The sequence below is a fragment of the Fistularia commersonii genome, chromosome 1 (assembly GCF_037954325.1).
Source record: "Fistularia commersonii isolate RoL2024-O1a breed Wild chromosome 1, RoL_Fcom_v1.0, whole genome shotgun sequence".
In the NCBI taxonomy this organism is placed as follows: Eukaryota; Metazoa; Chordata; class Actinopteri; order Syngnathiformes; family Fistulariidae; genus Fistularia; species Fistularia commersonii.
In genome coordinates, this window is record NC_141284.1 from 10808922 (window position 1) to 10831056 (window position 22135).

Here is a 22135-nt window from a genome sequence, read left to right on the forward strand (position 1 = left end):
TGGGTTTGTCTATCATCAGATGGCTGCATAGAAACTCCAAGGCCCCTCTCCATGACTGATCTCTTTTGATAGAGCTCATTATGCAAACTGCTCCCAACTCCTGCTGCATAATTAGTGCTTAATTAATTTGAGTGAAATCTTTCATCTGACTGTCCAGCCATCTCCTTCCTTCCATTTACAACACAATATTAATTTCAGAGGGGGGAATGGTGGCCGGGTTGATGAAAAGGCTGATATAATTTATCAAATACTCTATCTTTTCCCTTCATTTTTGAAGGAATAGTAATAAGTGTGATGAGCAGAGTCTGATTAACCCTATTATGATTCCTAATTAGGGTGATCATTTAATAATCAAGGAAGCAGCACAATTATATGGGAAAGCAAATGCGCCATCTAATGAAGAGTGTGCAAATTCTAGGAGTTCTGTTTGTGAAATGTTGCATTCCAAGCTCAAATGTCAAAAGGAAGCCTTTTTCTGTGTGAACATGAGGATCATGATGTACTTGAACCCCAAATTGTTTTATTAAGCCATAATTTTTCTGATCAACTTTTCATTAATGTGTTTTTTGCATGACAAGCACAAAAGGGAGTGAGCATAATGAAAAAAAAAACACACTTGCACAATTCATTTTTTGAAAGGAATAGTTAAAGTGATTCTTTTTTGATTCATTAGTTAGTGGGACAAAGCAATACCTGACTGGTGTGAAATACTATGTGGCTGTAGAAAGGGGAGCTGACAGTTCAGGACCATGGACAGCAACTAGAACGCTTCAGAGAGACCAAACACAGATGAAAAACACAAAGGCATTTCTTCTAAGTAGTATAGAGCGCATTAATCAGACAACAGGGAAGTTATGTAATTTCCAGAGATTTTAACACGGGTGCAATGCATCTTTTGCTAAATAGATAAGATAAGCTAATAGCGTAAGGCTATGAAAAATTAGTCCAGCGTATCGCTGTAAGCCAATACATAAAGGATATGGCCCATTAGATCTGCCAGACGAAATCTCTAATGTTCCTTGATGATACCTGCTGTCCGAACTTTCATCAAGATAATAGTGATCCTTGTATTTGGTGACTGTGACAGTTGGGCCTGGTGTCATTTTTCTTTTATGAAGTTATGATCAATATCATTAGAATCTTCTGAGAGCAAGAGGGCAACAGAAGATGGACGTTTTTTGTTGGGGTTGTCTACTTTCTAAGCGGTGAATCAGTTGCTTCACTGAATATCAGTCTACAAGATCCCTTGCTGGATTCGCTTAATATGGGTTGTGCGCCTCTTCAGCTTCTTTGTATCTGTGCAGCTTGCGTGCCCGTTCATGTGTGTGTACATGAATGTGCCTCAATTTACTGCTCTTCACCCCCATAGTGCAGCTGTGCCTCAGAGAACTCTTGTGGAGTAATTGAATGAGTTGGGGCAGGGGGAAACCTGTGGCAGTAAATGTGGCGCATGCTGGCCTTATTATCTCTAATACGCTAGCCGTTCTGCCTGCGCTTTCTCATCCACTCATGAATACTGAAATGAATGTGATGGACGTCAGAGGTGAACGCCGAGGGGAGAAACAGGCCAGAGCTGTTTTAATCAGCTCCCAGATAGACCAATCACTTTATCCACCTCCATAGCTCAGAGGTGAATTAGTGTTTAACATTCCAGGGCATGCTTTCTGACAGGGGACTCCACCCCAAACAACCAATGGACTGTGGAGATTATTGAGAGACACTCTGATGTTTCTGATGAGTACATTAGAGCTAAACATGCCCCTGGGACTCCAGCAACCGATATGCCTGATATGCAGGGAGAATCTTTTTAATAAAAGCCTCACTACAAGAATATATAAATCATGCATGCTGATACGAGATACATGAAAAAATACTCAGTATCTTGCCAAAGGAACATGCTAATGGATGGCATCACAGTTGACAAAATCACAAAAGACCTCTGCTTTTTCTAATAAGGTCATCAGCATCGTTGTAAACTACAAGTGACATCAGGGACATTTTGTGTCAGCGACGAGGTCCATTAGCCGTATAAATTTAAAACATGCTACTGTACAAGGATTTTCACAGTAACCTGGTCTCACATACGTCCCTGTGAAGTACATGATACAGTCTAAGCAGTGACCTCTATCCTGCTGTCATGAAGAAACTGGCAATTTTCCCCATCAATCTTCCAGACATTATAGTGTGGCTTTTACAGTCTCATTATCTTTAACTGAGGCCTCAAAACTTCATTATCTTTTTTTGGTCTTTTACAGTTGCAAACTACTTTTTCATGACACATTGATTTTCCTGAGATAGCCTAGAGATAAGCTAGTTTTTGACCATATCAATCTGTGACCTAAAAGGCTGTCCATGATTAGCTGCCAAAATGTGTCAAACATTGTGCCATAAGCAGCAATAGACTGAGCAGCTTACTGACAAAATAATATTACGTTTTGTTGATATGTCACTGTGGATAATGTCATCTGCTAATTCAAAATATAAAACTCTGACGAACAAGAACAAAAATACATATCTGAGGCATGTAATACAAAGCAAAATCTACTTTACTCTCTAAATGCTGATGAAAGGGTTCTTTCAAGCATATACACCTCCCCTGTGATCAAATTACTGTTGTAAGGGCCTTGTGGTTTTCGAAGGAACAATTAATCTGTACTTTGTTCTAAAATGAGGAAAAGATGTTCTCAGAAACAAATTTTGTTCAGCAGCCCCCCCTAGAGAAAAGCTAATAGCCTTTGCACAATGTGATTCGGGAGTGCTGATGTTTTAACCAATAAAAGAACTTTGTATTCATAAACAAAGGGTTCAATGAACAAAACAGAAATGGATGGGAGGAAGCGGATTAGGATACGACTTTAATGCTGCTTGCCCCTGTAGATGCAGTGTATTATCTAATGAATCCAAATGGAACAATATCTATAAAAAAAAGAAAAACTAAATTTCGGCGATGTTGTTCCCCACAATCATTGTTCTGTTGCTGCTGCCCACCCAAGCTCGAGTCAGCGACAGAGGCTCAGACTATGGGCCATGCCCTCGGGCTGCGTGATTAAGTCCGGGTCTCTCGCTAGCTCTCTCCAAAGAGCTGAAAAGAAACCGGCAAGAATGGAGCCTCAGCTGATCCGTTACAATAATCGATTGACAATGCACTGAAGGTGGCTGTGTAGCCGGCGCCAAATAGAGCCACTTCCTATCACTCTCAGATTGGAGGTCACTCACTCATCTAAGAGGTCTTCTATGACAGAAGGGTGATCATTGCGAGACCAGAGAGCTCCCTCGGGTAGTTGTGGTTAGTGTTTGACAGGAACTGAGACCAGATGCCTGCAGGAAATTTGGGCAGAAGGTCTTCTTAGATCTTCCTCGTCTTTACCCTCACCTTGAAGGTTGTGAAGTGCGAATAGTTTTCACCAAACATAAACACAGAAAAAAAATCAAATATGTATTTATCTAAAATGTCAACAATTCAATTACCAACGAGGCACAAAAAAAACAAAAAACGGGAACACATTTAATCCAGTGGTAGGAGGTAAGGTTTAGCAGGATGTAGTCGCCGCCCACATTGAAGTGGCTGCAGCTGTATGCTAATCGGACGCCGATGCTTCCAGTCCGAGCTGGGCAGCACGCGCCACTGAGCAAACACGCGCATGCGCCCCTGATCGCGATGGTCCACGCGCTTCACACCAATTAGCACGCGGGGTGGGGCGGAGTCGTAAAAAATGCCATTAAAGTACGCGCGTTTTTGTGTGGAAAACGGTAAAAATGGAGACGACGAGTTTACGAACTAACCGAACACCGGATTCACTCGGTCACAACTTTAATTGGCAGCAGCCATTTTTTACCTCGGAAATGTAAAATTTAACAACCCCCCCCCTCCCCTCCCCATCATGAACAAGCGGGGACCGGTTCAGTGAGAAATAACGGCGGGTTCAAAGTTTCCGTCCTCTCCCGAAGACATTTTGGATCATTATTGACTCTCACCCCGCCCTTCCCCCCGGAAATGAACCCTGGCGAAATAAAGTTAAGACGAACTGGAAGGCAGGTGAGGAGGCAGCGGGGGACACAGCGGCCCATTGAGAGGAGGGCGCAGGCCCGCAGCTCAGCTCCGATTGTGCAATTATTTGACTTGGTCATACTGCAGCTTTATGCAAATGAGAGGAACAATGTACGACGATGGAGATTAATCCCTCCCTGGTCTGCCGGCTGAAAGGAGAAGAATGCGTTCTCTGACAAGTGGCGCACCGCACACTACATCCAGCCATCACGACCAGAAGAAGCCAGCAAATATATAATGTATAAGCGGGGGCGTGGGGGGGGGGGGGGGGGAGTAAAATAAGTGGGTGTCTGGCTCTATGTGTGTGTGTGTGTGTGTGTGTGTGTGTGTTTGGTGCATTATTATAGCGAAAGGGTGCGCAAGTTGTGTGAATTGAATCTTCAAAAACTTTAATTACTTCATGAAATGATCTTAGCTTGCTTTACCGGATTCACACAAGGAAAAAAAATATTTTTTTTAATCTTAACTGGATTCTTTTCATTTGACAAACTTCGAGGGTGGCACGCATGTCAGACTTTTTTTTTTTTTTTTTGTAAAAAAAAAAAAAAGGGGAGCCGCGTCGAACGCGCCATCCGCGGCCTTCTTTGTCCAGACGCCCGCCCAGCACACGCCTCAGCCGCGCGGGGCAGATTGGCCGCCAGTTTCGTGTCACAGTTAAAGAGGTCAATTTGCCTTTCCAACGAAAGAAAGAAAAAAGTCAAGGATATCCAAGCGCGGACAGATGTGGCTATTGTGCGCAAAGACCAGTGGGCCTTCGTATTACTTATGTATGCAGCGAGTTGTCTGATTTATATGTGGAATTAAACTACCGAGACAGACACGTGCCCTGATGGAGAGAAACACTCCCTCGCTGCGGGGTTTATTTAAGGCATCGTAAAATATAGGCCTATAAAAAAAAACAAAAAAAAACAAAACAGGAGGTTGTGGATTGCTGCCAGTGTTGCATGCTGTGTGTAAATTTACGCAAACAACACGTTGTTTTCTTTTTTTTTTTTAAGAAGATGGCCATCACTACGTGGCGCGCTGTGTATACGCAGCATCACGGAAAGAAAAGATTTCTGCTGGTTGTGTCTCATCCCTCTCTTAACTCCAAATGTTGATGATTTCTCAGTGACGGACATTTCCTTTTTGGCAACTGAAGCCCCCACCCCCTCGGAGGAGAGCCACAAAACCCAGGCACGTGTGCATTTGTATAGGGGCCTATCAGACCGTAAAAGGAGGAGGGTCCCGGCGTGTGCCTGCGCCGGGGAGAGGCTGAGCGCACACGTTAATGTAATAAACCGCCAGTACATCTGTTAAGCTATCTGCACATCCTCCAACGAAATCCACCGAACCCGGGCTGCAGGCCCTCCCACTATCAAATCCACTGGGACCTTCGGTCCGTCTGATTGGTCGGGGATGCTGCGAGGGGGGTGGGGGAGAACAATAGCATCATTCCGGCATAAAAAGAGTGGAGCTATGCTTTTGAGACGAAAACATTTTAGCAACAGAGTGGTCGATATAGTAGGGGGAAATAAAGTCCCGCAAGCGTCAAAGTGTTGCCACATCTTTTAACAAACCTGGATTCTCGAGACTTCGCGCGCCTCCCCGAAGTGCCTTTCCACTGCCCCTCGTCAAAATGCCCAAAGGATTCTTGGTAAAAAGAAACAAGAAATCTGCACATGTTTCCTACCGGAATCGGCAAGACGAAGATGACCTCCAGGACCCACCCACCGCAGCTGCCTTGCCGATACAAGCGTACCCCTCCCCGCCCGTGCCAATGGCGTCCAGTCCGGGGCGTCCGGGAGACTCGGCGGGCTTCGCGGGGGCTGACGCGCCGGTGCCGCGGCTGGAAAAGCCGGCGCAGTTCGGCAACCCGGAGACGGTGTGCCAAGCCATCTACAGCCCCACCCGGCCGATCAGCAAAGAGCACGACCGAGACTATTTCGAGCGAAGTTTCAATTTGGGCTCGCCTATTTCTGCTGAGTCATTCCCGACGCCCGCCTCCCTCTCCGTCTTGGACCACCTCCTCTACGCCCCGGTTGACCTGAAGATCGGCACCAGCAACAGCAGCCGCAGCGGCACCGGCACCGGCACCGCCGCCGCCGCCGCCAGCATCAGCAGCATCCCAGGACCGAGCAACCGGGTCGGCTCCAAAAGACCCGCGGCGGACGGAGCGGAGCGCAAAGCTAAAGCCGCGCCAAAGAAACCCAAAGCCATTCGAAAACTCAACTTCGAAGACGAGGTGACGACGTCTCCGGTGCTCGGTCTGAAGATCAAGGAGGGGCCGCTGGAGCTCAAGCCGAGGGCGCAGTCGTCCGCGGGGAGCAAGCCTCTGGGGGAGTTCGTGTGCCAACTGTGCAAGGAGGCGTACGCGGACCCCTTCTCCCTGGCGCAGCACAAGTGCTCCCGCATCGTGCGGGTCGAGTACCGTTGTCCCGAGTGCGACAAGATGTTCAGCTGCCCGGCCAACCTCGCCTCGCACCGCCGCTGGCACAAACCCCGGACCGCCAGCTCGCCGGCCGTGACTTCCGCGCAGACCTTCAAAACCGACGCGGCCAAAGTGGCTCCGCTCGGCGTCAAATCGGTCCCGGACGAAGCCAAAGACACGAGCGACAGGGACACCCCGAGTCCGGGGCCGTCCGAGACCGGCTCCGAGGACGGCTCGTATGACTGCCAGTTCTGCGGGAAGAGGTTCAAGCGGCAGGCGTACCTAAGAAAACACATCATGGGTCACCAGGCCGTGCAAAAGAAAGTGCTCGGGGAGCACGGCTTTCAGACTGGCGACCGCGCCGCAGAGCAGGCTCCGACTCCGACCTCCTCCTCCTCCTCCTCCTCCTCCTCCTCTTCCTCATCCTCCTCCCCGGTCTCGGAGGACGCGTCAAACCAAAGCCCCCTCAATCTGAGCCCGGCGGACTGCCTGCTGTGCCCGGTGTGCGGGGAGAGTTTCTCCAGCAGGGCCGGCCAGGAGAGACACCTGCGCCTGGTGCACTCCTCCCAGATCTACCCGTGCAAATACTGCCCCGCCACCCTGTACAGCTCGCCGGGACTCACCAGGCACATAAACAAGTGCCACCCCTCCGAGAACCGGCAGGTGATCCTGCTCCAGATGCCGGTGCGCCCCGCCTGCTAGAGACAAGACAAAATCCGTGCCTTTTGAAGAAGATGGAAAGGAGCAGCAAAAAAAGACGTCACAAGTCGATAAAACAAAGAAGAAGAAAAAGGGAGATTGTAAGGCTCACTGCCATAACTTTAGGCCAATGAAAGGCAGGGCGGTTTGATGTTTAAGCGGTGTTTTATTAAGGTGTCTTTTTTTTTTTCTTGCCGATGTTCAATCAGTGATTGTCGAACGCTTCTCGATATTTGATCTACAAATCAAATAGGCCTATTTTGAGATTTCCTACTCTCAGTTTTGTTGTTGTCGGTGGTGGTTGGGGCAAAGCATTAGTTTGACTGTTGAATGGTATTTTTCTAGAAAAGCGACGTGCTCAATGAATAGCTTCTAGACCTAAGAAATGTCATGGAATTCTCAGAAATGTTCTTGTCCAGTCAAAAAGCCTTCAAAAATTAATTACTTATTATTTAATATATCTATATTTTTTTTTACATTTTGTTTTTATTTTTACTTTTCACCGCCTCTGACTGCTTCATCACTGTAGCCGTGCTCCCCGAAGACAACTTCTGTCTCGGCGGCGACGCCGGGGGTGGGTTTGGGGGTTGGGGGGGTTAAGCATTCCTCGTAGAACCACGAATGCCTTTAGTAGTCCGAGATAGCCTCCATAGACATCCAAATCCCGCTGTAAAACTGCCTTAAAAGTCAGCCTAGATTGTTTTTTTTTTTTGTTTTGTTTTTTTCAAAACGCTGGCACATATGTTACGATTATTATCATTATTAATGAAGATTGTTGCAATATTTTCATCATACGTTTATTTATTTATTTATTCTAATTATTTTATGTTATTTATTGTTGTGTTTGTCGTGATTTTTCCCTGTGAATCGTTCTGGCAGTTTACATGTCGTATAGCCAAAATAAAATGTATTTTTTTCTTTTTGTTTTGTTTCAAATTTTTTTTATGTCAAAAATTGAGTTGTGATAAACGTCGTGTTTCGGGTTTTAATTTTGAATCGCCATAGCTCTGGTAAAAACTAAAATTAAAAACAATTATAATAAAAAAAGGAAAAGAAAGAAAAAAACGCAAAGCTCTTACATTAGATGCAATCTTTTTTAAGGACGAGTTATTTTTCTTAAATGTCGGCTTTTATAGCGCTTTGATTGTATGTGTGTATCGTTGTTGTCTGTACAAATAAAAAGATTATTTTCAAAAAAGACGTTGTTTCTAAAGGACCTTTCTGGGTCGAGCGAGCAGAGACTAAGGGAGCTTTAATGATCTCAAAACATCTATACATTTCGATTTGTAGATTGACTTTGCTGCTTGAGATTGAAGAGTGCTTGACTTACTTTCTTTCAATAGGAAAAAAATCCTTAGCCTTCATGGCCTGATTTTCATCTTCATTTTTTCCGGAACTTTAACACATGACAAAATTGTTCCCAAATTTCAAATTGCCAATAAGAGCTATCTCTATCCAAAGCAGGGCCAAGCTGGGGGTTGTGATTTTGTAACAAGTTTCGCTTTCTCTCTTTCTGAGGCTCTAACACACGCACACACACACACCTCAGTATAGTGCGGGCCTATTAAGTCGTCCTCATTAAGAATAAGAAACCTGAGGAGTCCCCCGTCAAACCTTTGCCTGTCGTGGGCCACTGCTGTAAATCATGACTCTGGTGGCTCAACAGACGACGCACTTAGGGCCTAATCATAAATTCTCTTCCTCCATTTCAGAACATGACAGGAGGACAAAGAGATGGCAGATCAGAGTTCACCCCTGGAGCGGTAAAACAAGTATCTGCTTTGAAAAACTCCAGCAGCTCAATTTTTTCAGCTGATTTACAGCTTCCTTGGATTCATATTGGACCCTTAGGACATGCAAAGCATTAATTCAGCTCTATCTGAGCAGGTATCTTTAAATTCTGTGAATTCACACTGAGATTAACATAGAATCCTTGTGAGGCTGAACTTTTGGTCATATCCAGCATCACAAAATTCATCCCCTTTTTCTTGCCCATTGAATATGCAAGGTCCAAAACCAGAAAACTTTTAGAATCAATGTCACTCCTCTCCTCGACTAACGAAAAAAAATTAAAATGGTGAGGTGTTTTAAATGTGAAAATAGATAAGAGCCACTGCGTTGCTCATGAAATAATGGTGAGAGGATGGAAGATCCCTGAAGCCGGGACATCCAGGCCTTGCTCGGTCTGTTGTTGACCACGTTACCGGCAATGACAGGAGCAAGCAACATGGAGCACGATCAAAATGCGGTAACATAAGATTTCTTTCTTACTCGTGGTTTGTGGGCTAAAATTATGGTCAAGTGCTTTTCTTGCGTCTTTACACCGGGCAGGGTACATGTAGGTGCTGCAACCATTACACCTGTACCTCCTGTGGTTCCTTTATGCTGTCCTCTCCTGAGCAGGGCTGAGCAGCAGGGCAGACAGATGGACAGAGGGTCAGGTTACCCCACTGCGCTGCTCGCTAGCAAGGCCATGCTGGGGTCAAAAAGTCCACAGTAACAGCACCATCATGTCACTCTTGCACACAAAACGACTACTTTGCAAAATGTGAAATGACAATTACTTGATTACACTATCATGAAAAAGGAGGGCGGGGGGGGGAAGACACAAAAGACAGAATTTCAAATGGATTTAATGAAATGTTTCAGTTTTCACATTTCTAATAAAGATAGCATGACTTTAGTTGTTAAAACAGTTTGATATTTTGACAAGAAACAAAGAAATCTTTTCCTTTTCTTCCCATACAAAGATTATAATACAGGCATTAATATATTTATAGTCCAAGAGTGCTCAGGCCCTCAAATTCAATGTACAACGATTCTGAAATGAGAAGAATAAGGATAAAAACTAGACCTTACACAAACTCATTTTTTTCACATTTATAAGACAAACAAAATCCTTATCTTGGTCCAAACTATCATATCCAGTGACAAAACCGTGAACAGGAGGTCGGGAAGAGGGCCCTGAGCCCACTCATACACATCACCTCGAAGAAACAATCTTCAGATCACAATCCTGTGAAGTGATCCAAGTCTTTATATACATTCTTGAAAAAAAGTACAAAAATGCTGTTTGCCGCCCATTTTCTACTTTCGGGAATGGGCAAACAAAGGAGGTGAGCTGTGAAAGAAAGACAGGAGAAGGTTGGAAAAAATAAGGCATAGTAGCGCAACAGATGGGGATAGTGTTGCAGCTTGGGTGGAGCCCTCAAAGGGTGTGATCCTATAGCTTGTGTGTGTTTGCAACTGGGAAAACACCTGGCTACCATGACAACCTAAGAAGTCAGGCTAGAGAGGCAGTAGCTGTAGCATGGCTGTTGCTAGGAAGGCTGTTAGCACTGGCATGCCACCTATACCCAAGCCTACCAACCCTTGGGTGGCCTCAGGAGACAACATAGGGAGAGGGTCATGGGAAAGAGAAGGGTGTCACTTTCTTCCATTTTCAGATAAAGATGGAGCAGTGAAACACCTTTAATAAGAGAACCTTGTGAGTCTTTATAAATTTTTGATATTGGAAGCACAATGGGTGGACCTTTAGAGATGGGCGGGCGGGGGGGGGTGTCAGGAGATGCGTGGCAGTAGATCCAATGGTTTGTTACACAAGATGAAGAGGAGAGAATTAAGTCTTATTATGGAGAGTGGAGGTGGTTTGGAACAGTATTTTAGAAGAAAGACAACACACAGGCACTGAGAGAAGATCCACTAGACACACACACATGCACACAATAACTAGTGCAAGTAACCCAAATCACCTGAGGCTCTGGTGGTACTTTTCCATAGAACTCATGACAACGTGAAGCTGTGCAACAGCATAATAATTCCTTAAATGTTTACGCATGGAGCAAGCATCAGCAAAAAACAATTTAAATCAATTTAATTTAGAAAAATTCATGCCAATTTATCAATGACGGCAAGTGCAAAAACCCTTGGTGGGAATGTTGGAATGTAAATGTATTAGATTCACTGGACAGGGAAACTAATTGAGCACAAAAGAGACAGGAGGCAACCAGTCAATTACCGGACATGAGCCTATGTTAACGACATCAAAAACAATTACAAATGCAGTCTTTTGTCATTCAAGCAGAATTGCATGAATAAATTCACGACGTGATCCAGCAGTTAACTTTAAAAAGGTAAATTATAGTGATTAAAAAGTTCAGCTCAAGTTTGAAAGATGTAAGGGATTTTCTTCTCCAGGTCCAAAACCATTGAAAACTGCATATACTAGAGGGACTCGGCACCTGGATGTGTGTGTGTGTGCAGTAGTGTGTACAAAATTATTCTGGGGTAGAGATGCGCCTTGTCTTTTTCCTTTCAACTGGTGGCCTTACAGGGCCGACTGAAGGATGTGACACCATCCTGTCACCTACAGAGGCGGTGCCTTTCGCAAAGAAAGGCTGTAACAGATGCAGAACAGAGGTCCAAAGGTAAAAATATTTATAGATGTCTACTAATCTCTTGGGTGCTGCATTAAAATGGACTCCATTCAGCGCACTGTTACATAAAATGTTCAGATACAGAGGAAGTGTGACACAGTCTTTGCTTTCCATACTAGCATACAATCTTTTTGTGCATTAAGACTGCAATTCAAGATTAGGTTAAAAATCAAAATTTCACCACAGGTCTACTTGAGGCTCAGTCAAGTCTTACTGTTCAGCAGATTCGGAAGCAGAAATCACGATTTTGAAAACACACTCATGTCCATCTGGATACAGTTCAAAATGGATAAATCAACAAAATTCATGATTGCCGCTTAAATGGAAATTGCAATATGCTCCATTACATGTAGTTGTCACACACACACACACACACACACACACACACACACACACACACACACACACACACACACACTAAAACATGTTGCAGTAACAATTGGGTGTTTGAGGTTCTTCAATAAAAGAGTAAAGGCTACACTTGAGTGGGTGAGGAGGGGCTTGAGTGCTCAGTTTGAGGATTTGCTTATAGCACTGGCTGATCTGCGGAGTTTTCCGGGAACTCGGCTCTTTGTGGCCCGGGGCATGGGTGGGGAAACCTGGTCAACAGGGTCCATCGTTGCTGCAGTGGTGGTGGAGGCATCGGTGTTTGTGCTGCCGGTAAAGGAACCTGTGAGTGAAATGGAGGGAGTTTGTAGACAGAAGAAAGGTCAACAGAGGCATAAATAGTTGTTCAGACATGGAAGCTGTTAATTGGACTTTGATTGGGTGATAAATCCTGGCATGCGTTGTCATGCATATATCATCATCCCCCTGCTAGGTCATCAATTCAAAGGACATCTATTGACATTAACAAAATGCCAGATGTGCACTGTGAAAAACAGGTGTTAAGATTTGGGACTCTTGCAGCCCTGAAGTCAGTAAGATAAATGCAAGAAGGCAATCATTTCTGAGACCACATGCTTTTTTTATGTGCTGCAGAAAAAACAGCCACTTTGTAAAAAAGAAAAAATAAATAAATAAATACAGGAAATGCTTACATGAAATGAAAAAAGAAGTAGCTGCAGACAAAACAGACAAAAAAAGGCTGGAAAAAAGGGTATGTTGATTGAAAATAAAATTACACATTATCGGCTTGTGGACACGTGGTAGCTTCCCAATGGTCAAATGGTCTTCCCATGGAAACTACACATCAGAAATTATTGGGAAACTAATAAGATGGGAGAGTGGCAAAAAATGCCACCAAGAACTAACACGCGAACGTCACCCCGACTCCCCAAGTGGCCCCTTGACTGACGAAAACTGTGAGCCCACTGCTGGCCTCTAACCTGTAAGTGAGGTTTAAACAACTTTTCTGTTTTGTGGAGACAGCATCTGGTTGCCTATTTTCTTTTCTATCCCTTTAGTTCCCCGCATTTTCCAGGGGTATCTCAAGTTGCAGCACCAAAAAAGAATGGCAGATGGCTGGAGTAACAGACACTTGCAAGCACTGTGGACTCTGGCGGCATCCAGGGTCTCTGCTTACAGAGAGAGAAGGCTGGGCTATTGATAAACCATTGTTTTGTGTCTTTGAGAACATTTTTTCTCTTGAAAGGGGATATGAATGATCCATACATCTTCTTTTATATCTGAGAATGAGTATTGATAAAGTCAGCACAGCTGAAAATCTGCCTAACAGAGCAAATATTGCATTCTTGTAGTCTTCTGCTGATAAAGTCTTTACTTCATAGACACAACTAATATGGCATTTACTGTGATGATGGATGGGAGGAAGGCCATGTCATTAAAGATAATATACACAGGCTATAGTGTGGTAAAGTTCACCACCCACTCTGCAGGCTTTCCTATCTGTTTAGCAGCCATTAAAACATGCTGCACTAAACAGTCTTCACTCCAATATGGTGCGTAATGACTGTGGTTGCATTAGTATCTAAATGATATGAACCAAATGTTGTATGGCCTTATGTAAGAACAAATTTTAATAGCAAGTTCCAGAGGGAAAAATGAAGACCAGAACCAAAAGAGCAACAGCCTAATGTGTCATCATTATCACGCCACATTTCCGTTTCTTTCTAGAGCCAAACTCCCTTCTGCCAAGCTTAATTTCAGATGGACAGAAGATGGGAGGGAACGTGGGGAGGGGGAGGGAGGCGGCAACAAAGAGTCTTTAAGTGGCCCTGCTATTCCACTGGTACTCTCTGTAGCTGTTCAAACAAGGCTTAGATGACAAAGACGTCTTCCAGTGTGGCAGGTGTTAGTCTCAGAATCTGCCCCAGGCAAACAGACACACTTCAGCAAGAGGAAATGAGAGGGGGGGGGGGGGGGGGGGGGGAGGGAAATAGAAAAGAGAAAAGTGTTTGCTGAGGGAAGAGCTAAGGGCACACCACATGCAGAAGCGAGGGCCAGAAGTGTAGCCATATTGTTCATGCTGCTACTTAGTCGGGTGCTAATTGTCCCCATCATGCATCACTCTCAATTACCAGCCTGGCCTTAACAGTAGTATACCCAAGAAAGAAACAGCCTGGTTTCCTGGTTCCCTTTTCCCTTTGTCAGAGCACTCAGTAAATAAAGATTGGTTAGGATTGGATGAATAACAGAGAGGTGAAGGAAAATCAGCTAGAATGAGTGAATGTGCGAAGGGCAGGGAGGCCATGGGACGGAAACAGGCTTCCGGTCTGTCTCGGGGCTTACCTTCATCATATACAGTATTTGGACCTTTAAGATAATTTTAATCTAAATGGGAAAAACAGAGTAAAGCATCATGTGAGAGAGCAGTGGACACACACCACATCATACTACAGCACAACACGACAGTGCTGCTGACAAACCCTTGATGGGGGCAGTGAAAGGATCATCAGACAACGCGTGGTGTGGAATGTCCAATGTTAGCAGCCAGTTGATGAGGAGTTAATCAACAAGTGCCATTTCCCCCCCACACACATCCCCTTAAAGGCCATGATGACTGACAGTATGATATGATGAAATGAGCCACCTTATAGTTGAAAAGTAAGGCAATATTGGAATTGAAACTAAGAATGGGGTGATTCCCATTACAACATCAGCCTGCAAAACATTTTTAAACCAGTGTTACACTGAATGAGATGTGGTAATGTCTGGGCAACAAGGCTGATATTATTCACCAGTAAGAGGAACCATGGTAAATGCAGGTTCTCACAGTGAAAAGTTGAGAGGAGAAATGAAAGAAACAATAAAAAACTGCTTTCAGACAGAGGATGCAGTCTTGGGTCCTAATGACAGATGGACTAGCTCATGCAAGCTATGCTGATCTGAGGCTGCAGGGAGATATTGAGGAAACATTTGGGATATGGAGGATGAAGTTACAGACAAAACAAGAACAAGGTAAAAAAGAACAAAAGTGGCCGAACAGGTCCGGCATGCCCAGTGACAAAAAAGAAGGTGCTGCAGTGATTGACTGTGTTCAACATTTTAGTGCAAAAACAAGCACATTTCCAGGTAGCTGATTCAGTTTGAGTTTAGGGCAGCCTAAACAAGCAAACAGATGTTAATGGGTGGCTGGACATCATGCCTAGTGTGGAGGAAGCAAGCAGTCTTACAATCCAGTTTGGCCCAGGGGTACTCCAAGTCCCAAACCATCCCCGGCCAACGCCTGCACGCTGTTATGGAGCATGGATGACATGTTAGTGCCAGAAAAGGGCGGTAGAGCAGGATGGATAGCACACACGTATGAAGGCCAATAGTAGATTTCAGAGGGATGAAAATAAAAAAACAAAAATTGCAGCAATATGCTTGATGAGACATGGGATGTTTCAGGCAAGACATTACAGTGATAAATCATATTCACAAACTTATCATGCTAAAGATGTGAAAATTCTTGTGAATTCATCAGACTGCAAATAATAGATGAAAATTGAAAAAATCACATCTGCAGTTAGATATTAGACAGCAAAGCCAAAAAATAATTAAAAATTGATAACCGATAAAGCAGCAATTATCAAAAGGCCCAAGCCACTTAATATTTGCTTGTGTACTTTTCAGGTAAATTTACTATGTTTAGTTTACAAGTGTTGCGCAATCCTTCTGCATGACATTTGCTGTATATTTCATGTCAAATGGATATTGAAGAACATTACCTTCATAAATTTTCATAACATAAAGAACTGTTGAAGCACTAACAATCATTCTGGTGGGTGGGTTTTCAAAAATTGTCACTTCAAGTTTGACAAGTAATCAAACATTAAATGAGTGTTCTAATTCACAAGCAAAAACACATGTTCATGGGAAACCCTAGTGATCGATGTTGCAAATTTTAGAAATACATAATTCTGAAACTATGTGACTACATTATCTATAGGACCAGCAGAAATCCACCAAAGATCCATAAAATGCAGAGGTCACAATGTACACAATAAAACGTTTTGTATTTTAAGACTTTTTTGTTATTTTCAACAAAGCCAAAGCCAAAGCAGGTGCAACTGGCTTTCTGAAAAATGCACCTTTCAAATTACTGGAAGGAACTGCACTATTAACTTTAGATTTTTGTTAATGTTTTGTTAATGAATGGAATGGATATTTTCTTATCAAAATAAGAATGTGCAATCCCCCCTAACAGTATACTTAATTTCAAGACTGACCAGCCAAGGCATTTATTGAAATAAAATGGGCTTGGGTGACAATTTTTCAATTGGGCTGCTCCATGACCGGGCAAAGGGTCTCCATGAATATGCCAATTTAGATATATTCATGAAGGTTGTAACAATTCTTGTTTTTATTAAATGAAAATGGACGCATGTTCCCTCCCATAATAGATGATTGTGTAAAAGATGATTAGTGAAATGACTCAACAGAACAGTTATCTTGTTATCTAACAGGAAAGTGACTGCTTACATTGAGACCCAAAGACAAAATATGAAGGGACCGATGCTGTCGTGCGCAAATGAATTAATCCATTTACATCTGCAGATTCCGGAGTAATACAAATTTCTGTTCAGAATGAGTTTCGGTAGTAAGGAGTGACAGTAGGATGCAGTAAGGATGACACAGCTGTCTCACAGCTGTCTCACAGAATTCATTCAATATTCTTGAGTCTGGTTAAATCCTGGTAACTATCAGATGAGAAAATTCCAAAGTTTCAATGGCTTTGATCCTTTTTTTTAATTTTTCAACTCTGCTCTGTTCTATTCTCATCTCTATTCCTCAGTTCTCTGCAACACAATAAAACTAATGACTAGATGTCAGTGTTGAGGAAATAATATACTGAGACGGTAGAAATGGGTGAACAATACAGTCATGAAGGTTACCAGTCCCATAGACAGTAAATATTTCACATGCCTGCATGTACAATATGAACATTACATACACTATCTGGCCAAAAGTATCCGCTCACCCATCCAAATAATCATATTCAGATGTTCCAATCACTCCATTGGCTACAGGTGTATAAATAAAGCACCTAGTCATACAGACTGTTTTTGCAAACATCTGTGAAAGAATGGGTCGCTCTCAGGAGCTTAGTGAATTCCAGCGAGGAACAGTGAAAGGATGCCACCTGTGCAACATATCCAGTCGTGAAATTTCCTCACTCCCTAATATTCCACAGTCATCTGTCAGGTGTATTATAAGAACATGAACATGTTTGGGAATGACAGCAACTCAGCCACGAAGTGGCTGGCCACGTAAACTGATGGAGCAGGGTCAGTGGATGCTGAGGCGTATAGTGCGAAGAAGTTGCCAACTTTCTGTAGTCAATCACTACAGATCTCCAAACTTCATGTGGCCTTCAGATTAGCTCAAGAAAAGTGCGCAGAGAGCATCATAGAATGGGTTTCCATGGCCAAGCAGTTGCTTCCAAGCCACACATCATCAAGTACAACGCAAAGCATGGGATGCAGTGGTATATAGCATGCTGGCACTGGACTCTAGACCAGTGGAGACGTGTTCTCTGGAGTGACAAATTGAGCTTCTTCATCTGGCAATCTGATGGACCAGCCTGGGTATGGTGGTGTCGAGGAGAACAGTATTTGTCTGACTGCAATGTGCCAAGTGTAAAGTTTGGTGGTGGTGGTGGTGGTGGGGGGGACGACATGTTATGGTGTGGGGTTGTTTTTCAGGAGCTGGGCTTGGACCTTTAGTTCCAGGGAAAGGAACTCTGAAAGGTTCAGCATACCAAGACATTCCGGACATTTCCATGCTCCCAACTTTGTGTGAACAGTTTGGAGCTGGCCCCTTTCTTTTCCAACATGACTGTGCACCAGTGCACAAAGCAAGGTCCATAAAGACATGGGTGACCAAGTCTGGTGTGGATGAACTTGACTGGCCTGCACAGAGTCCTGACCTCAACCTGATAGAATACATTTGTGATGAATTGGAGCGAAGACTGAGAGCCAGGCCTTCTCGTCCAACATCAGTGTGTGACCTCACAAATGTGCTTTTGGAAGAATGGTCAAAAATTCCCATAAACACACTCTTGAACCTTGTGCTTTGAACCAGCCGCCCCAGAAGAGTTGAAGCTGTTACAGCTGCAAAGGGGGGACCAACATCATATTGAACCATAGGGATTAGGAATGGGATTTAACTTAAGTTAATATGCGAATCAAGGCAGGTGAGCGAATACTTTTGGCCATAAAGGGTATATTATGTTTAACCATATGCTTAATAATATGGGACTGGCGCATGACAAATTTCAATTTTTTTATGGGTCGATGTTTTTTTCTATTTTTCAACTGTGCTCTGTTCAATTCTCTTCTCTAGTCCTCAGTTCTCAGCAATACAATAAAACTAATGACTAGATTCCAGTGTTGAGGAAATAATATACTGAGATAGTAGAGATGGGTCAATATTAAAGTCATGCAGTTTACCGGTCCCATGGAAGGTAAATGTTTCACATGCCTGCAGATTCAATATGAACATTACATATATTATGTTTAATAATATGCTTAGTCTATTATATGAATATGTACAACAATATGTGCCCACGACACAAGACCAATAAAAGATGTGAAAACAACATTATGTCTATGGTGTGGTAATGTGCAATACATTTCCTGTCAAAACACAATGTCTGACAGAACCAAATAGAGTGGAGAAGTGCAATGTGGTATTGATTTTGGTGCTGTTGCAGATCGATCATGGTTGGTACAAGTAGGAAGAACACGATAAGGCACATTTTTCACTCTATTCATCATGAACAGATAAGAACCCTGTGCTGACATCTGCAAGCTGCTGTGTTTGATGGCTTTTTAAGTGTTTGTGAATGATCTCATGAGGGAACACGTGCACGAACACACAGCATCTGCCATTTAACAAGGCTGCTTATATTCACAGGTAAGAAATTGCGTGGAAAGATCCTTTTCCAAGGAGGAAGAGATGAACAAAGTGCTATGAGTGGGGCTTGAGGAAGTAGAGAGCGGGTCAGATTGCATGAACAGTCAGACATGTTTGTTATTCATCAGTGAGTGTAAGAAGGAAAGAGCATCATCAGAATGATGGGGAGAGGAGGTGACCGGTCAGAATTAAAAGGAATAGACAATGGAAAATATGAAATAAGATAAGACAAAGATGGAAAAAAGTAGGCATGAAGGAATATTTTGGAAACAGGATGACATTAGCAAAACAGAGACACAACAACACAAAGAGCAGTCGAGGTACAGTTTGATTCATATCTTACCTGTTCCACTCATAGGATAACCAGTAGAGGGGGTGAACACCTGTGAGGCAAAGTCTTCAAAGGTCATGACCTCTCTGTGGTTCTGGACAATAGCTTCCAAATAGAGTGCCCGCTCCTCATAGCTGGTTAGTTCTCGTTAAATGGAATAACATAATGATACACAAGGAAAACAGAATGATAAAGAAGAGTTAGAGATTCTACATTGCTGTTTGTCTTTAAGTAGTGAAGATCATTAAAGAACAAAAGGACTCAAATCATAACAACAAACTGAATTTTTCATTTGTACGCGGGAGAGATATTTGACTTGGAAAGTGAAGAACTATTTTACCAGGCAGGGAAACACCACCATCAGCAACGTAGCCCGGAGCAAAAATGAAACAATCAGCCATGCCACACAGCCCAAATGAGAGAGCACTTTCTAAAATAATCATAAAAAAGAATACATTACAGCCGGTGTGAGGCTGCAAACATCTTCTGTCCCCCCTCTCATCTCTCTGTTCTCTATAATCGAACCCCCACTGTAGGCAGCATGTCTAGGACCACCTTCCCCAATGCTCTGCCTGCCACTTCTCAGTGCCATCAGGGGGGAAAATTGGAGCCATTTGAAATTCAGAGTGACAAGCAGCGAATGGTGCCTGGGCAGCCAGCATGTAGGATGGATTGCGGAGTTTGAAATTGGGAAAGTCCAATAAATAAATAAGCCTGCAAAATGGCTGCCGGGTGAAGGTGAAAAGCATTCTGATGTCCATTATCATATCATTATCATAGGTGCCTCGCGCTTTTGTGGATCATAATCACGTGCTGAGCAAAATATCACAAAGGAAACTACTTGAGTAAAAAGGTCTCTCTGATATTATAATGATAACAAGCACATGTGTGTACATGTACTGTACATGAATGAGAATAAGTCTGATCATTTTCACAGCTGTTTGTTTGTGGCCATGATTCCTCCATAGACAACACTAAGCAAATTGCTTTTTGAATGCACACAGGCACAAACACATCTCTGCTGGCTACCACAAGGGGCCCCCACCCCCTTACTCCATTTTGACTGCCAAGGTGGTGTGTCAGTTATGCCAAGGGTGAACCGGGCTGAGTTGAGATAGGCTGGACTGGGCCAAGAGGCTCTGGTCTGGGTTAGGTAGATAGGACAAGACAGTGACTGAGCAGGAGGCTTTATGGGCACATGCTGTCACAGCAGGGGCCAAGGCAGCCATGACCAATGCCTTATTGGGGGTACCTGAGCCGGTACAGACCATTGGGTGTGGTGGGCATACTACTACTAAATAAATCCAGGATTGGACACAGGGAAGAGTAAAAAAAAAAAGATTCAGTTTAATAATGAAGCCAACTGAAACTGATGGCAGGACCCTTGTGTAGACCCTTGATGCCCATAGAAAGAACAACACTGGGAACTAGAGAAAAACAATAGATCTATTGTGCAATGTAAACTATTTGTTGACTATACCCTTTAATAACAGATGCTCACTACAAGAGGAGACAGCTGTTGAACAATACGTTTTCGGGGATTTTGTAGCAAAATTTCTGTTGGACAAGATTTGGCTGTCTCTAAAACTAAGACTACCGAGAGGTCTGTTGGAGAAAAAGCTAGTCTATATTAACCAAATAAGTGTTCTTCACTGGACAAAAAGATGAGTGTTGCAGAACTAGAGTCCAAGCATTAAGAAGCAGTACACTGTGAAAATGAATCTGTTATTCAGTCATAGCCAGGCATGCAACATCACATTTTTCAGTCACTTGCTGGGAATAGTGCTGGACAAAGAGTGGGCAACCCAGGCTCTGCTTCCATGGCAACCTGGGTCACAGCTCTGTGCAGTGGGTCATAACCACGGTTTTTATAGAAGACAAACAGAGAGAGAGGATATTTGTAGAGGTACGAAATGCACCTGCATAAAGTGATAAGTGGAAGACAAATAAGTGTGAACGACTGTTAATGAAAAGAAATGAGAAAAGTTAGAGTGAAAGAAGCCAGCTCAGGAAAGAGAAGAAAGAAAGACAGAAACAGAGAATGGCGGCACAGCGTGGGTCAACAGAGCCATATGGCCATCCATTATCAGAGATGCAGATGACTACGGGCCTGTTATTGAGATTCCTTAAGCAAATATTGACTCCAGCTGGAACAGACGCTCTTCTCTGACTCTGACACACGCCTCTCCTCCACTACTTCCTTCCGCTGTCCTCTGTCCAAGTTAGACAAATGGATTATACTGGGTAACAAAAAAAAACAAAAAAACATCAGAGAACAAAGTAAAAGGTAGTGAAGAGTAGAATCATAAACAGACAGGAGAAAGTAAGGGACGTGCAGTGAGAGATGGAGACTAATTTTATAGAAGGTATTTTGGAGAACAGTGCAAGGGAAAGCCTTGATCAGCTCACTTAAAAAATATCTATGATGGTATCTGTTTGGAAAAAATTGCTGCACAGAAATCAGTCCTGATGCATAGCAAGGGGGGATCTTGTCTTCCCTCTCCCTCTCTCTCTTATGCTACCTCATCTTTCTGTTTGTCTCTAATTACCATCCCAGGGGCATAGCTTGTTACTCTGCATATGCCCAGATGCTGCTGCCTCCATGCAGTAACTTAATCAAGGGACACATCCAGCACAGTGATGCATAGATTATGTCAGACACCAAATCCACTGACACTGACCTACTTCTGGGTAAGAAATAATTGACAGCACTCCACTCATAACTGCCTTGCTGTGCTATTGGTTTGTAATGACAGATTTATTACATACGATGAAAGCCTTTAAGATTGTATTTTTTGCTATTTTGTTCTCTTATATTTTATACAGCAAAAATTCAGCTAAAGATTTCCACAGATGGACTACAACTCAAGTCACCCATAACTCAACTGTCATTTACAGCTTAGCTGGGT

General features: G+C 43.4%; 2 protein-coding genes across 11 annotated transcripts in view; one reads left to right on the forward strand and one right to left on the reverse strand.

The window, feature by feature from the left end:
* Positions 1–5519: 5519 nt before the first annotated feature.
* Positions 5520–8355, forward strand: insm1b (insulinoma-associated 1b). The gene has a single exon (XM_086147342.1). It carries the CDS (start codon positions 5667–5669, stop codon positions 7158–7160), a length of 1494 nt encoding a protein of 497 aa, XP_086003468.1. The 5' UTR covers positions 5520–5666; the 3' UTR covers positions 7161–8355.
* A 1422-nt stretch (positions 8356–9777) lies between these two features.
* Positions 9778–22135, reverse strand: part of ralgapa2 (Ral GTPase activating protein catalytic subunit alpha 2) — a 97332-nt gene continuing 84974 nt past the window's right edge. For 6 of the 10 annotated variants that reach the window (XM_086147530.1, XM_086147509.1, XM_086147502.1 and 3 more), the window contains 3 exons: positions 19239–19360; positions 15169–15228; positions 9778–12263 (listed from right to left, as the gene is read on the reverse strand). In XM_086147530.1, coding sequence (XP_086003656.1) covers positions 12103–12263; positions 15169–15228; positions 19239–19360 — 343 coding nt within the window. In that variant the 3' untranslated portion in view covers positions 9778–12102. Of the gene's footprint in view, positions 12264–14284; positions 14327–15168; positions 15229–19238; positions 19361–22135 lie in introns of all 10 variants that reach the window. The other 4 variants (XM_086147524.1, XM_086147516.1, XM_086147545.1 and 1 more) reach the window with 3 other exon arrangements.

Bases quoted from the DNA above. Each gene is read 5' to 3' on its own strand.
- insm1b (XM_086147342.1), top strand. From the start codon at position 5,667: ATGCCCAAAGGATTCTTGGTAAAAAGAAACAAGAAATCTGCACATGTT.